This window comes from Siniperca chuatsi, linkage group LG2 (assembly GCF_020085105.1).
Source record: "Siniperca chuatsi isolate FFG_IHB_CAS linkage group LG2, ASM2008510v1, whole genome shotgun sequence".
Taxonomy (NCBI): domain Eukaryota; kingdom Metazoa; phylum Chordata; class Actinopteri; order Centrarchiformes; family Sinipercidae; genus Siniperca; species Siniperca chuatsi.
The window spans coordinates 23,328,710-23,344,944 of record NC_058043.1 but is presented as its reverse complement, the minus strand read 5'-3'; the positions used below and the strand labels follow the sequence as shown (position 1 = coordinate 23,344,944).

General features: G+C 38.8%; 1 protein-coding gene across 1 annotated transcript; it reads right to left on the bottom strand.

Moving 5' to 3' along the window:
• Positions 1–9,381: 9,381 nt before the first annotated feature.
• Positions 9,382–13,936, bottom strand: LOC122869051 (transmembrane protein 233-like). The gene is made up of 4 exons (XM_044181604.1): positions 13,429–13,936; positions 11,762–12,667; positions 11,062–11,196; positions 9,382–9,965 (listed from the first exon to the last, which is right to left on the bottom strand). Exons 2-4 carry the CDS (start codon positions 11,945–11,947, stop codon positions 9,954–9,956), a joined length of 333 nt encoding a protein of 110 aa, XP_044037539.1. The 5' UTR covers positions 11,948–12,667; positions 13,429–13,936; the 3' UTR covers positions 9,382–9,953.
• Between the last annotated feature and the right edge of the window lie 2,299 nt (positions 13,937–16,235).

The window sequence follows — 16,235 nt, the reverse complement described above, 5'->3', positions numbered from 1 at the left end:
TAGGTTTAGGTTCATTATTATATGTAAATTTGCTCACACGGTGCGTATTCCTATTAAAGTTCGGTTGAATCAAATCACCACAAAGTAACACAGATCCACTGTGGTTAGCTTCGTTAAATTTTACACATCCACATCCATTAGGCTGCTGCAAAACAACCACACAATATTCACAGGCTGCTGTATTTTCACATGTACAACTCTGCATGTCACAAACAAGAATATGCTTTCCTCTCTAAAGATGTTGATCTGGACTCTGCACTGTCAGTATGCACTGCTTTTAAAGTGATAATATCAATGTGTATGATTGTTACTAGCTCCAAACCAATTCCTAAAACATCCACTGATAAGGTATGGTAATAGATTCCTCCTAATCCCATCCTATTTCTACATGCACCACTGGTGCGCTGCAAGCCTTCAACTACGCACCAGAAAGTGCGACTGCACTGTGCACTGTGCACTTTGATTCTCCAAAATAAGCCCAATATTCTGTGTCAAATCAGATGCTGCATGGCTTTTGTTTCACATGCACTATCCCACTCCTCTACACACGTCTGCACACTTGATGTTCTTTTTTTTATAATCCTTCAAATTAACATCTGCAGTACAGACGGCCCATATGCTAATACGGATGCACAAAATTCACTCCTATTATTTTCCCATTTGGTAAATTAGCATATCCATAAATTTACATTGGAATAGCACTTGTAGTGTGAATAGTTCACAATGAACTTATGCTACATTGAGTGAATAGTTTTTGAATGGAGAGTGCTTATCGAGTCTCATCATTTTGAATTCATAAAAGCATGAGTTTGCTGAGTTACTGTATTTGTGACCAGTTGGATTCAGAAGATAGAAGTAAGTTTGGAAAAACAGAAAAAGTATCCCTTATTCTGAGAATTGATCCAAAAAAAGAAATCAGATTAAAGTATCTGATTGATTTGAGATTTGATTGTGATGTGCATTCTGAGATAGATTTATTGAAAACCATTTACTCTTGAATTTGCAGTCGTCTTTATGCAGTAAATACACTAAACACTTAAAACACTAAACACTTTGTTTTTTACCACCATTAATTGCCATAGAAGGTGACATGCAGTGATCTCTTCCCATGAAAGTCTGGCAGAACAGCAACATTTGTGTCATTATAAAGTCACATTGGATGAAATTCAGTACGATTAACAATGTTATTTGGAAGTATTGATTATGTTAAGGCAGCAGTTTGTATTGAGCTTTTAACACAGAATCGTAAAAACTATTGAGATAAGGCAAACCTGCAGCAGGGCGGAGAGCGGGAGTTTTTATTGGTCTCAATGTGCAATAAGAAAAAATATCCTCAAAGCTCAAGAATGGTGGCCCTAGTTCTCAATTCAGAAGTTTTGCTCTGCACTTTCAAATAAGTGGTAAATAGCGTGAGTGTAGTCACTTCCCGCGAGGAAAAACTCCTCTACAAAGCTTGTGAGTCACAAGGATGTAAGCCCACCTGAATTATTCACTTGACTCACTTGAATCTCTCTCTTCTTATCAGTCAATCTATAATCAGTTTGTCTCTGGGTTAAACACTGCCGTCAAAAAAGGTCTACCTGGAACTTAAAAAAACACTCCAACATCTGCATGCAAGTGATGGCATTATCCCACACACCTCTTATCGATCAATCATTGACTCCCCTGCCTCAGTGAATTTCATACCCCCACAACTGTCATGGGAAACCTGGCTGCCCACGGAGTGTGACAGGTGGATTTGATGAAGCCACAGAACATTTGATCTTGCTTTGGTGCAGCTTTCAACCCTCAGGTGGAGAGGAGCCTCCGTTCTTTCACGCTTAGGAGATTATGGAGGACTGTTATTCATCACAAACAATTCCAAAACTTGCCCTGAGAGTTTGAGGGTGCAGCAGTCACAACTAGAGAGCTCCTTTGTGCATCATTACTTAATTCAGTGTCTAATTATGTCACATTTTAAGAGGCTCAGGTTGGAAAAACATCCTTTTATATTGTCTGGATGTTAACTTCAGCTCACCAAGATGCAATGACTTTTGAATTTTGCGTGCTGTCACATGCCAGAGCAAAGTCTTAGATTTATACAAGTTGCTCACTTACCCTACAGACTCAGCCAACAGTTTGTCTTCTGAATAAATATCCCACTGTATAATTCAGTCATCCTGCATTTTCCATTTCTGTTGACATGGAAGACAGTTCCCCCTTCAGCTGTCTACCATGCTCTTTCCCCTTCTCTCATCTCTGCATCTGTCTCCCCCTCTTCCTTTCTGTCTCCATCTGCTCCGCTGCACCACGCACACAGCTGAAGACGAGGCAGGACTGCACACTTGCTTGTGAGAGAGCTCTCCAATAGCAGAGAGAGAGTGAGAGAGAGAGAGAGAGAGAGAGAGAGGAGGGGCTGTGCTAGTGGATGTCAGCAGCGATATCAAGCGTAGGGGAGAGGGGAACGGGTTGGATGTAATTACACAGGGCTGCTGCTGCAGACAGGAGTCGGGGGGGTGTGGAGGTTGTTACGGAGAACAAGCAAAGCCGCCTGTCAGACAAAACAATGACTTCCACCTTGCATCGCAGTGCAGAGTATGGCCAAACAAATATTTCAGCTGTTCAACACAGGACTGGGAACAGAGGGAGGCACGCTCAGCTATTATGAGAGGAACCCAAATTAGGGCTCAGTCAAGGGAATTGTATTTATTACAAATGGTACACCCAGTACTGAGCAAATTTATACACTTTCCAAAATTGGAACTTTTCCTTGTCTGTCCAAGTCTTCTGGTTGTTTCTGTTTTGTTCTTCCCTTCCTCCTGTGGTTGTGCTAATGATGTACCCTTTGGGGTTTTGATAGTGCTCCATGAATGGATAGTCTTGAAACCTATGGGGGGAGCATTTTTATGGTGTTATATGAGGTTTTTAGAAGTTAATGAGTTGGCAATAATGCAAGCTCACAATTTAGGAAATAAACTAGATTGCATGTTTAAACTTTGTAAAGTCATTACCTACCCTACCTACCCTTTAGCTCCTCTGTTCGATACTCTAATATGAGGCCTGTTTCATATCTAAGTAAGCTGCAAAATTATCACTGAGGCAGGGTTTCCTGTAAGTAACATTATCAAGACTGAAAAGCAGCTGCCAAAGCAAAGCGTGAAACAATTCGTTTTGGAATGTTCAGTTTACCCACACAAAACTGCTCCTCTAGGAGATCGTGTTCTGTTGCAAATTAAAACTCTGGATTGTTTTCATCTGAGGTTTCTGCGGTAGACTGATGATCCTTCTTTGTCAGCACCAATGATGTCTCTCCTGGGATCTTATTTTGCTCAAGTTATTTGTGGGTAAAAATGACACAACAGTATGTGCTCTGTGTAAGGCCATGAATATACATCTGGCTGGTGTGCAAGAAGGAGAAAGACAAGGAAAAGTATTTATTTTATATCAGTGGAAAGTCAGTTAATAACATTTCAAAAATAAAGGAGTTCTGGTGGTAGGCTTAATCCAAATGTGATCTAAATTTAAACCAAAGTGCAGTCATCTCTAAGAAAATAATAGGATTAGTGATGTTTCAGGTGCAGGTGAAATAAGCAAGAATCTATTGTTTACTGTGATAATTTACAGAGCAAGGTTGCATTATGGCTGGCTGACAGAAAAACTAAACAAAATGTAGAGGAGTAGCCAGCAAACAGTTTATACAATTTGATACATTCCATCAACTGAGAGACTGATAGAAAATGTCTAATTTATTTTCAGATTGAATAAGGTGTTTTGAAGCAATCAGACTGTTTATTCCAATAAGATATTAACATTTTTAGCTATGTCTTCAGTGTGTACAGTTACTCACTGTCAAACACTAACAACAGTTCTTTTGGCTAATTTCTCAGTTACAAAGTGAGGGAGCTGAACAGTGTTGTACTACCATGTTACTTTTAAAGACTTAAAAGAATCTTTCATTTCTGGATCAGTTTGTGAAGTTGTAGTTAATTATTGTGGATTTGTTGGCTTGAACTGTTCTGCTTTCTTAATTACGACATTAAAAACCATGAACCTACAATCTGCTTATTTATACCCATATCTGTTCACTGTTTAACTTAGTGGAAGGCAGGATCTGTGCTAGGGAAAATATGGAACATTTTGCTTGAGGCCCCTCTACAGGCCAAAAATATTATTACTGGCAAGTGTAGACCAGTTTCAGGTTGGAACTTTAAATTGACTTTGGAAAACAACTTTGTACACTAACAGGCTTCACAGGAAAAAAAATCAAGAATCTGCAGCTTCCCTCTGGAACTGTGGGTGTGCAGCAGTATAGAAGTACTGTTAGCAACGTGCATGTCAAAGTTATCAATCATATTGCAAATGAGAAAACAACATCATGTAATACCATAAAACACACACGGGCAACTTGTGCTAATTTAGATTGAATGTGACAGATAAGGCTATATGTTGATTTCCTGTGAAACTAGGCACCCTGACACACACACACACACACACACACAACTAAAAATGCCAGGATTTGGGATCAAAGTCTGTTATTATTTTGAGAGAGAAGCCAATGCAAAACAAATTGGCTCCTTGGCTGTGCGTAGGCAGGACATAACTCTGTTAGTGCCCAAAATGTGACGGCAGACACACATATTCTTATAAGCAGGTCTTCCCAGAAGTAAAGACGGAAGAAGGCCAGGAAAAGAACGAAAAAAGCTGTACACACCTGTAGCAGCAGAAAATAAGACTTCGCTTTCATCTTTCATCTGGTTGCTATAAATCCAAATTCCATGCACCTGAGGATTGATTATTAAAATCACTGAAAATATGTGGGAGGGAAACCTTTCTTTACTCTTATTTTGCTGCCAGATGCTGAAACTCTGGTCTGCTAAGACTGCAGAAAGTAATATTAGTTGTGTTGAGAGGTGTGTCACTTATAGTCCAGCAAGAGATACATTCCAGGTTCCAGCAAGGTTCTCTGGTTTTCATCCGCAGCCTTCTAACTGTTCCTAAAAGCTCAGTCATAACTTAACAACATGGCAGATAGTTTCCAGATCGTAAAAAAAACGGGTGTTTTGTTTAGTATTATGTAAAACAACTGTCAATTAGTCTAGTATTCATTTTCCATTTAGGGAATTAAAATGGTTGTTAAACCTGTGTCTTGAATAACTTGTTTCTTTACGACATTCTGAATAGGACTACTGGCACTTTCACTGATATGAATGTGTTACAATGTTTGCTTTACTTCCCCATCTTCAGTCAAACCTAAAATACCTAAAACCCTAAAATATCATTCCCAGTCTTGACTCTCAAATGTATGCAGTTCTAGACATGTTTTGTCTGTAAATACGAAGACCGATAGTCTCTTGTATCATTATTTACTAACATTAAAAGATATCTGTTTTGCTTAGATAGCTGGGATTCATTAGATTTCAGCTGTAGCGCCATATGGAATTTCATTATTACCAAATTTCTCTTGCAAATCCCAGAGATTTATTCTTTCATTTTGGGACAGAACACATAGACCCCGGGACTCTGCATATCATATCAAACCTAAAATGAACCAACACCAATGACTGTCTGCTCAATAATCCACTGCCTGTCTAAATGTAAACATAAACCTTTAATGAGCACATCTCAGCACGTCCTTTAAGAACAACTGTTGACTGACATACAGCCAAAACAGCAAACAACGCAGTTATTTTCCATTCATCTCTCATTCTCCTTTACTTCCCACAGATCAGCCTGGTAGTCTTTACCCTTCAGTGTCTGAACTCTTAGCACACCGCACACCACTGGCAGATACCAGCGGCTGCTAGGAACAACTCCTCCAGCTGAAACACACCCACACACGTAAAGTTGATAAGCATAATATTTCAGATTGGGACTAATGAACTGCAGGACGCGTAATTCCCAAATTACAAATTATTGGATGCAGTTTTGAATTCAGTAAAGTCTTAGTAGATCCCACTGTTTACTGTGTAAACAGTGTGCTCAAGTTCAGCCTGTGTTAGCCTCACTGTAGAGTGTAGCTGATGAACGTGTGTTGTTGGCAGTAGGATTACAGGCCAGCTGAGCATGTTCAGTCCATCTCATCCAGATGTCAGCACACAGTAATTCAGAGTTTTCTCACATCAAAATAAACAGCACGTGATATACAGTATACTCTATATAATATCCCTACACAGTGAATATTAATGGCCATTATTTGTGTGATGATAACATCCACTCCAAGATGATACTTTTCTAATGTGCGTGAGCCACAGTCACGACCCAGTTTGTGGCAGTGACTTTTCCACCACGTGTGTGTTTTCAAAGGTCATTTTTGTCATCGTGACAAATTGCAGCAGGTTAGAAAATAACATTTCTTACAGGTTACTCTTTGTGATACAGTGGTTTCTAAATATAGACTGTGACACCAATGGGGTGAACAGTTGTAATTTTATTGTAAAAAGGTAAAAACAAGATAAGATAACAAGATGGAAAATCTAAAATAGCTAAAGCTAAAAAAGCCAATAGAAAAAAATATGCCAACATCTAATTTACACTGACTATATCACTTGTTTCTCAATTAATCACAGCGTTGCCATAATTATTTATTTCTTTATTAGTTAATGATAGAAAAGCTTGTTGGCCATCAACAATTTATCACTGGCTGGCTGCTCAGTGTTTGCTCAGTTAAATGCATGAGTGATATGGCACTAAATTCTATAATCACTATAAAATATTTTCTTTTTTCATTTCAGGCTTGGGACATTTTTTATAGCACCATTTCATGAGCATAGCACACCAAGACTAATGAGATTCTTTTTCATAACGTAACGTAAAATAATCAGATCTCTCTCGACAACCATCCAGCTGAACTTCTATTAGCGTCTATAATATGATATCAGTAATGAGCACCACTTCAACTGGATAAAGATATGGGTCTACATAAGCAATATCAGTGTAGACGTGGGTGTCAAAATCCCGTGTTAACACATTTATGAACAGTGCAAAGCATCTCAACAGCAGACAGCTACAAATACATGACAGTTTGTCAAATGACTGTCAAAGGTATTCACTGACCCACTGCCTCAACGACAACAAACAGTGCTGAGTTTTCCTGTTGGTCCCCGTACGTAATCATAAATGTCACAGCACAATGTAACTGTAATGACCATGCTGTGGCTAACGCAACACTTAATCTTAACAAGAAATCTGATTTGTTGAGTTTAAAGCTGCTATAATCAATATTTTTACGTTAAAGATGGATGACATTACTAAGTGCCTGCGAATTATAAATGAAAAATAAACTGGGTGAAATAATATGACATTAAATAAATCAGACAGAAATGTGAATCCGTAGTTTTGCGCGTATCAGGTACGTGAATGCATGTTTACGTTTCCCCGCCTGCTCTGCATCATTCCCACTGTTATCCTCTTTCATTTATTCAAACTGGATCTAACTGCTGCTCCCTGGGGGAAATGTGTCATGGGATATGTACGCACGGAGGCTCTATCTGGTGCTGTGGAAGCAGCTGGTTTGAGTGGCCTATTTATGAGCACTCCTCACTTTATGTGAGTCATGGAGTGCTCTCCAAATGCATTGGCCATAGTGCAGCTAACAACACAACAGCACAGCTTCAGGTGAGTTGATGCTGTGAATGCGAGCTGGAAAAGAATATAATTCATTATTCTGCTACAGAAGAAAAAAGGCACCTGTCTCACAAAGCTGGAAATCAGCATCTCTTTTTAATGTAGCATGAACATTTTAATGAAAACTATATTAAGTAATTTTGTTTGTGTGGATTTTTTAATACAAAGGAGCTTTATTATATAGTAAGGTAATCAGTTTCCTCTCACAAAGTCTACCTTGGTCCCTAGATAATCTTACTAAGTGCTTTCAAGTCGCCTAATCCCTGCACTTATTTCATTTTTCATCTTGTTCTCTCGAGTTTTGCTTTGGTGTGACATCAAAGAGGTGGCACTACAAACACGCTGCATTTCTCTTTCAAGTAATGGGAGATAATAGTACAAGATTACTGCCAAAACTAATTTGTCCAAGTGCAACAGAATAACTTGACAGCAGGCTTATTATGTCAGAGGCACTGCTTTGAATTACACCTCCATGCAGAAGATTCATTTGACGGAAAAGGTACATACTGCAAATCAAATGTGAAAATGCAAACAGTACATTTTATTTAGTTTTGTGTATAGCGCGTGTGTGTAATTTGTATATCCATAGGGTTCACAACAAGAAATTAATGTATGAAAAGGAACAAACTGAGATGAGGTTGAAATGGACACACAGGATCAGGACCCTCCTGCTTGAACCCATCTGAATCATCACTTTTTTTCCTCCCACCTTTTATATGTTCCAGTCGACCATGTGACATGCTGGGCAACCTGCAACAAATCTATATTTAGTTTGGGATATACTATGACATATCAAACTACAAGAACATTTCACAGCAAGGCAGGTTGTAGTTCAAGCTTCAAAGTGGTTTCTAAGAGCATTACGAAATAAATATTTCAAATAGGCTGTTTCTGTAAATAATTCTAATAATTGTGCATTCAATCCTCATTTTAAACACGTTTTAGTAAATGGAGGGGTGAGGTATGAGGCAACAGGTGTAGAGAACCTCAAAGACATGTAATATGAGCTTTTGGTTTGTGTTTACTTTTATATAATAGCTTTGATGCCAGATTTGGCACAGTCTGGAGCCATACCATGGCACGTCAGGCCACACAGGAAAGGTGACAGCAGGAATCGCCTAATTCTGTCATTAACAAGATGAAATGAATGTGAAACGTGTGAAATATTCCCTGCAGTTGCCAAGAAAGGTTTTTAGTATGAAGTTAAAGGGGCACTTCAACAATTTAGTTAGGGGACTCAGATTTTAAAAAGAAAAACTGAAGCAGCAACGGCCAAGATAGTCTGACTTTCGGTCCCAAGTATGGGTCAAGCCAAAACCACTGGATCCTATGTTTCCAATATTGGAGTTAAGCAGCGTCTCTCATTAGACCCTTGCTGCCTGGTAAATGCCCACATCTTTCAAACCTCATCCCCAAATCTGTAATTGTATCTGTAAAAGGATGAATGTGTTATTTCCTGTTTTAAGGGTCACATAGTCTCACTTCAGAGCCACAGAAGACATTATACAACAGCAACAGTACTCTTTGCAACAAGTAAACTGAAATTCACTTGTAAAAACAGTTGAGTGCTCTTTTACAGTAAAACAGGAATCATAAAACAAAATGAACCTAAAGCAGGTTTGTTTATACAGAAATTCTTAAGCACAAGCTTGATTTACAGCAGGAAATAATCTTGCGGTGTATTTCGAGCTAATTAATAAGGAGTTTGCTGTTATCATTGAAGAGCATTAAAATATTGTAAATTCTCTGTTGTTACAGATGAGAAAAATTCCCAAGTCATTCTGTACAAAGTTATTTTATTATTGATACCAATGACAGACACATTATAATAATAATAATGAATATAAATGCTGTAGCACAAAGTATCAATGGCATTACTAAATATTTATAATAAAGCTTAAGAACATGAGTATTAGCAGAAATAAAAGTGGTTATTATTGTTTATTTTTATTTTGAAATATCATTTATCAAGCACTCGTTAACAAACTTGTTAACAGAATTCGTTATAGATTTCTCACAGTGGGGTCACGGCCTAACAAAAATTTACTGTAAACCATGAATTCCCTACACATTTGTAGAAAGCTGCCTTTTTTTTCAAAGATTTATTGACATTAATCACTGAAATGTATACATTCACCAGATTTTATAGTCCTTGATTGTCTATCTGAAGAACAGTGGACATGGGAGGAAGTGGTGTACAGACTGAAGTAAACATGAGTCAAGTCAGACTCCTTTCATTGGCAGACGGTACAGTATGAACCAACCACCTGAGCCCGTCCAGACATCGTCATCCAGAGTTTTCTGTTCAAGTGTCTTATTTCTCTTCTCCCCAGCTCTCCACTTGCACAGCACTAAAAATCCATCTGGAACACAAACAGAAATACATTAAACAAAGGACTCTCACATTAAAGAACAGCTTTTAAATTACATGTAGTGGGTGATACCCGGCCACAGGAGACAAGTCTTTTATTAACACAGAATGATTAGATATTTTGTCTTGCATAATAATGCACTATATCATACAGATTTCATATACGATTGTACTTTTCTTATTTTATGCCCTTTATAAGCCAAAAATCTGTTTTTATTTCATAATGGCTTTTTTCCCAATGACACTTTTATTTCATGGCACCTTCTGTTTCATAATGTCACTTTTCATAATGACAAATTTTATTTCATAATGTCACAGCAGCAGCTAATATTAGCTGGTTAAAAAAAGACAGAAAGTCTTTGTGGTTGGACAGGAGCAAGCTAACACTGCTAACATTGGCTCTTCACTTTGATGCCAAATAATAATCCAAGCCCACAAGCCAGCTTAGCTTGTTAGCCAGTTAGGTAGCATGAGCAACCTTGTTAAGCTAAGGCTTGAAAACTTGTCAAATAAAAGTGTCATGTGAAAAATGGCAGTATGAAATGAAAACAGACATTTAAAAAAGGCCATTTTGAAATAAAAGTGTCCATAATGAAACAAATAATTAATAAATAGTATCCATTTAATTCTGTTATTATGAAAATGAATGTTTAATATTTTTTTCAATTATTTCTCAAGTTGTTGGATCATTTGGAAATGTTACACAATTTATTCATATGATTATTTTAAAATGTCTCTTTAATTTAATATTGAACACTTTGGAGATTAAAACGCTTTTATTCTCTTTAAACATACAAGAGCACTTGCACTGTGTTGAAATAGGCAACTAATACTTTTGATTATGGTCACTTTTTTTTTCAATATAGAGGTATCATATTAATTTGACAATGACATTGTGATATTCAGAAATACCACAAATAACACCTTGAATTAGGTGTGTTTAGGGGTATGGATAAAATCTTCTATCCCAGTAAATGTAATTTTAGATCACAATAGTGATATATTGTGATATTTTCTGACCACATTACCACATGGTAATGATCATGGAATATACTATCATATTGCCCAACCCTAGGTGTGTGTCTTACAGTGGTGAAATGAACGATGCAGGTGATAGCGATGATGAGAAGGCCGATGACGACGGAGGCAACAGCAACATAGAGAGCGTTCCTGCCCAGCCGCCTCGACCCATCATAGTCACCGCGATAATAGCTGTTCCTAGACTGAGAATAAGAAATCACTGTTACTCATAAAACTATGGCAATACAGTTGGGCATTTTATTTTAAAAACTGTGGTACTAACAAACCGCGGTGCATTTGAACATCCCAGAAATGTAAAAGCCAATTAATGCATTACTCCAAGACTTTAACTATAAAGTGTCATCTAAGGCTTTCTGTTTTGTTTTGCAGGGACCTGGTCACATGATTTAATACCACTCTGGTAACAGTGTTTGTAGTTTGGTCACTAACTGAATGTTTATGCCATCAGTTTTCAACATGGACATTTCGTTTCCTTTTTCCAAAATAGAAGATCAAGTATTTTGCTTGATGGGCGGAACAGGTGTGTGTGACTGGGTTACATCTTAGTGCCCAACACATGTACTCACAACACAACATGTCAGAACACTGTGTCACTGAAACACATTAAGCACCCTGAAGAGAGAACAAATTTGTTATTTCTGACACATTTTTCCCTTAATGATACACAGCAGTACATCTGCTTACCATAAGAGGATATATATTCAGGAAGTGCTATCAGCTTTTAGCCAGTTAGCACCTGTTGCTCACCATGATAGAGAAGACCAGGGCCACAATGTTGACGGGGTACGCAGGACAAAAGCAGGTGAAAATAGTCAAACAAAGGTAGCTACGGAGTGGAGGTGGAGGCTCCTGTTCCTCTATAGAACCGTGGTCAAAAAATGCACTCCCACTCAGAGAACTTTTCGCTTGCGAATTAAGCACTCCAAGAGCCATTGTACCTGACAGCAATGAAACACAGTCAGGGGTGTAAAACACCCAAATTAGAAAGTTACAAATAAGCTGCAGATAAGCAGAACCTGAAAGAACAGAAACGTCTAACTAGAAAATGTTTGAAACCAGAAGTTCAAAAGTCTGATGTGTAGTGTGTCAGTTCTAGTCCTCTTTCAAAGCTGGAAAAAATGAAGTTTGTTGGGAGAGAGGGAGCAGGAGAGAGGTGGGAGAGGGGGAGAGGATCACTTAACCCTGCTGGCCTCCATCCAGGACACTGTACTGAGATGAAGTGTGAGGGATCGGACTCCGCTGCTGGCACCTCACAGAAACACACAACATGTTGCTGATACATGAAAATGATCCCCGTGTGTGTCTGGTTATTAAAATCCTTAAAGAGGCATCTACTCCTTTTAGCTCATTAAAGATTCCAATATCTATGAATATGCAAATGTTCATTTCTAAAGTTTTCCTGCAGGACCTAAGATGCCTCCTAAAGTCCATACTCAGTGTATGTGCACTGTGTTTCTACATCACACTTGTACAAGTTCCAAATTACAACCCATTTGCGATGTCTCAAATCATGCTCGTAGGTCCACCCCTTAAAATCAGGTTTTCAGTGAGCACAGAGAAACTTCCCACTTTAAGCAGATGAACGTGAAAACAGCCTTCTAGTGTCAAACTCCGCACATACGTCATTCTGCACAGTGAAGCTCAAACATCCAACTGTAGGAGCAAGAAGAAAAACATATTTTTGAGTGGAAGGGGACTTCAACACAGTACGCCATTTACAGTATACATGGGTCAGAGATTCTGCTGTACCATGTCTCTCTTTGCTTGTCTGGAACTGTTGAACTTCAATTTAAAACAGATGAAAACACTGTTGAAACTATCAGGCTGCACATGGCAAACAGGTCCCCCTTGCACATTTACTGTATCTTGAATGTCTTGTCATTGTAGCTTTTCATTCTTTAGCTTTTCACATAATACCTCAGTAATATTATAGTAAGAAAATGATCCTATATATATGTTTAACATGTGGTTTGATAGTGACACATCTCTCTGATGACAAAACCAGGGACAACAGCTTGGACAATTTCAGGGCAGGTGTAAAAACAAATGATGGGCGCCTCCCTGGTGTTAGAGACAGAGGCATCAGAGGCATATAGACCATGAGAAAAGCTAGCATATATTTCACCGGGGCCACAAAAGGACGAGGGTCACAATTGTCTTTAGTCTTTAAAGCCACCATGTTAAAAATGTGTGTATAATGATTGCATCTTTCAAATTACTCTGATGGCACGTTTTTGTTAGCATAAACATAATCCTGGTGAAAACTGCTGTAGTTTATATGTTTCTGACCAATCATTTGTGTCTGTGGTTTCAGACCAAACATGAAGAGCTCACAGAATGTAGAGCAGCACAAATACAGTAGTTAAGTACGGAGTACATCTGAGTATAAATGAACAAAATCTAAATTTTCTAACCTGGTATCCGTGTCCTCGCTGATATTTTGTGCCATGCTTGAGATATTTTTCCTCAAGTAAAGAGTAGAGTTTTAACTCTGGGAATTCAAAGACGCTCACAATTAACTTGTACATTTAGACTGTTGCCGCCTTAACATCAATTTAAAAAATGTTTGGGAACGAGCCTCCTTTTTTAGCAGAGATGGTATCCACCCCAGCTTCCATGGCACAAGAGCACTTTCTGCAAACGTTTTCCATGCGGCTACTACAGCCTCTCCTCACTGACTGACCGCCACTCGCTCCACAACAGCTCTAGACTACACACCGGTCACTGATTGCTCCTCTTCCTCCCCAGTGACCTCTTCACCTCCGGTTCGTACCACTAGCTAGCCCTACAGCCCAAATAATTCCTGCGACAATCCAGAAAGCTTCTCTATCAACAACAGACCATCACACAATCACTATCATGCAGGATAGAAATCCAGGCTGAGTCCGTCTCTCTCTAATGCGGCTCCTGATAATGATGACATTCCTGTGATTGTTACTGATACATCTGTTAAACGGGATGTGCATGTACAAACCTGGATTTTATGTTTTTAACAGAGTCTTGGTTACATCCCAATGACAGCAGTCAGCTCATTGAGCTGTGTCCCCCCAACTACGGTAGTTTAAACCGAGCGAGGAGTAGTGGACGTGGGGGTGGTTAAAAAATTCAAATCAGCTGCCCATGAGTTCTGCTCATTTGAGTTGCTAACGTTTAAGCTCAACGGTTCACAACCCGTTCGTGTGTTTTTTTATCTACCGTCCCCCGAAATTAAAGTTAGAGTTCTCTAACTTTTTATCTAGTCTTTTCAAAACTAATGATAATGTTCTCTGTGGAGACTTTAACATTCACATTTATGACCCATCTGATTCTCTTGCCTGTGATTTCTTAAATATTATGGACTCTTTTAACCTTTTACAACATGTGTTTGGCCCAACACATAACTGTGGTCATACCCTTGATTTAATTTATACCCTGGGCGTGAATGTGGAAATCTTGGAGTGTCTGGACATATCAATCTCTGACCACAAATGCATCATTTTTACCTGTAAATCGCAGTCCACTACTTGTGCCCCATTATATGTACACATGTGCGCTTAATGAACTAAGTGTCCCTAAGTTTTGTGCACTTTTTAGCCACTACACAATGCACAGTCTGAAAACTCCCGACCTCAATGACCTAGTTGACCGTTTTAATCTTTTATGCTCTTCAACTTTAGATAGAGTCGCTCCCTTCAAAAATAGAATTAAAGTAAATTGTAAGTTGCAACCTTGGATAAATGAAAGCACTCGTAGCTGTAAAAGAGAGTGCAGGAAGACCGAGTGGAGGTGGAAGAATACCGGTCTTCAGGTCCTCTACGTGGCTGTGAAGCAGCTTCTACTTAATTATAAGAGAATGGTGAATGACGCAAGAACACGCTACTTCTCAAATCTCATATCGGAAAATCAGCACAATCCCAGGTTTTTATTCAAGACTATCGATCAACTAGTTCCAGATCGCCCAAATGTTCCTGTTGAATGTGATGCTGACTGTGACATTTAAACTTACTTTTCAGAGGAAATGGAGTCTATCAGGGCCAATATATTGCCCTGTACAACTTTCAATGATGTTGAATCCCCAGATCAAGTTACCCTGAGACACTTCATCCCGGTTTCCATTACCGGAATTTTTAATATAGTAGCTCACGCGGAAGTGTCCTTTTGTCCATTGGATGAAATACCAACAAAGCTTTTAATTAATGCAATTGAAACTATTGGGCCCTGGTTGCTATCAATTTTTAACAGCTCTCTATCATTGGCCTGCATCCCTGACTACTTCAAAACTGCTAGTGTTCAGACACTCCTAAAAAAAGCCTGGGCTTGACCATATGGTTCTTGAAAATTACCGACCGATTTCAAGATGACCTTTTATATCAAAAATACTAAAAAAATAAATAGAAAAAAAATTGTGGCTAAGCAACTTCTTGCTGCTGTGGAAGGTAACTGTCTTTGAAACCTTCCAATCTGGTTTTTGTCAGCATCGCAGCACAGAGACGGCCCTTCTTAAAGTCACTAATGACCTTTTGATGACCAATGATGCTTGCATGTGTTCCATTCTCATACTGCTTGATTTGAGTGCTGCTTTTGACACGATCGATCATAGGATTTTATTGGATAGATTGAGGAAATGGGTGGGCATATCAGGCACTGTACTGAGTTGGATCAAATCTTATCTTTCAGACAGAAAATTCTGTGTGTCCATTAACAACCATAGGTCGACATTTGCTTCTGTGAAGTATGGGGTACCTCAAGGGTCAATTTTGGGACCAATTTTATTCTTTCTTTATGTGCTCCCACTAGGTAATATAATTCGTAGACATGGTGTCTCCTTTCACTGTTATGCTGATGACGCACAGTTGTATGTCTGCGTTAAACTGACCTCAATATGCTGAGTTCTTTACAACAGTGCCTAGTAGATGTAAGAAAATGGATGTCAAATAATTTTCTTCAACTGAACTCAGCCAAAACAGAAATTATTGTCATTGCCTCCAGTAACACAAATAACCCCGGTTTGAGCCTCTCTACATCGGCTTCCGGGACGTTTTAGAATAATTTAATTACTTACAAGTCACTTAATGGTCTGACTCCTTAGTATATCTCAGATCTTTTATCCCTGTACGACCCTGCTCGCACCTTGAGATCCTCTGGCTGGGGCCTTTTATGTGTTCCAGACTCTCAGCTGAAGACTAAGAGGGACAGAGCTTTTGAAATAAGAGCCCCGAGACTCTGGAACTCCCTGCCCTAG

Excerpts from the sequence above, each read along its gene's own strand:
- LOC122869051 (XM_044181604.1), bottom strand. The coding sequence starts at position 11,947 with ATGGCTCTTGGAGTGCTTAATTCGCAAGCGAAAAGTTCTCTGAGTGGG. Across the intron at positions 11,197-11,761 it reads CCCTGGTCTTCTCTATCATG|TCTAGGAACAGCTATTATCG; the intron begins GTGAGCAACAGG and ends TCTTATTCTCAG.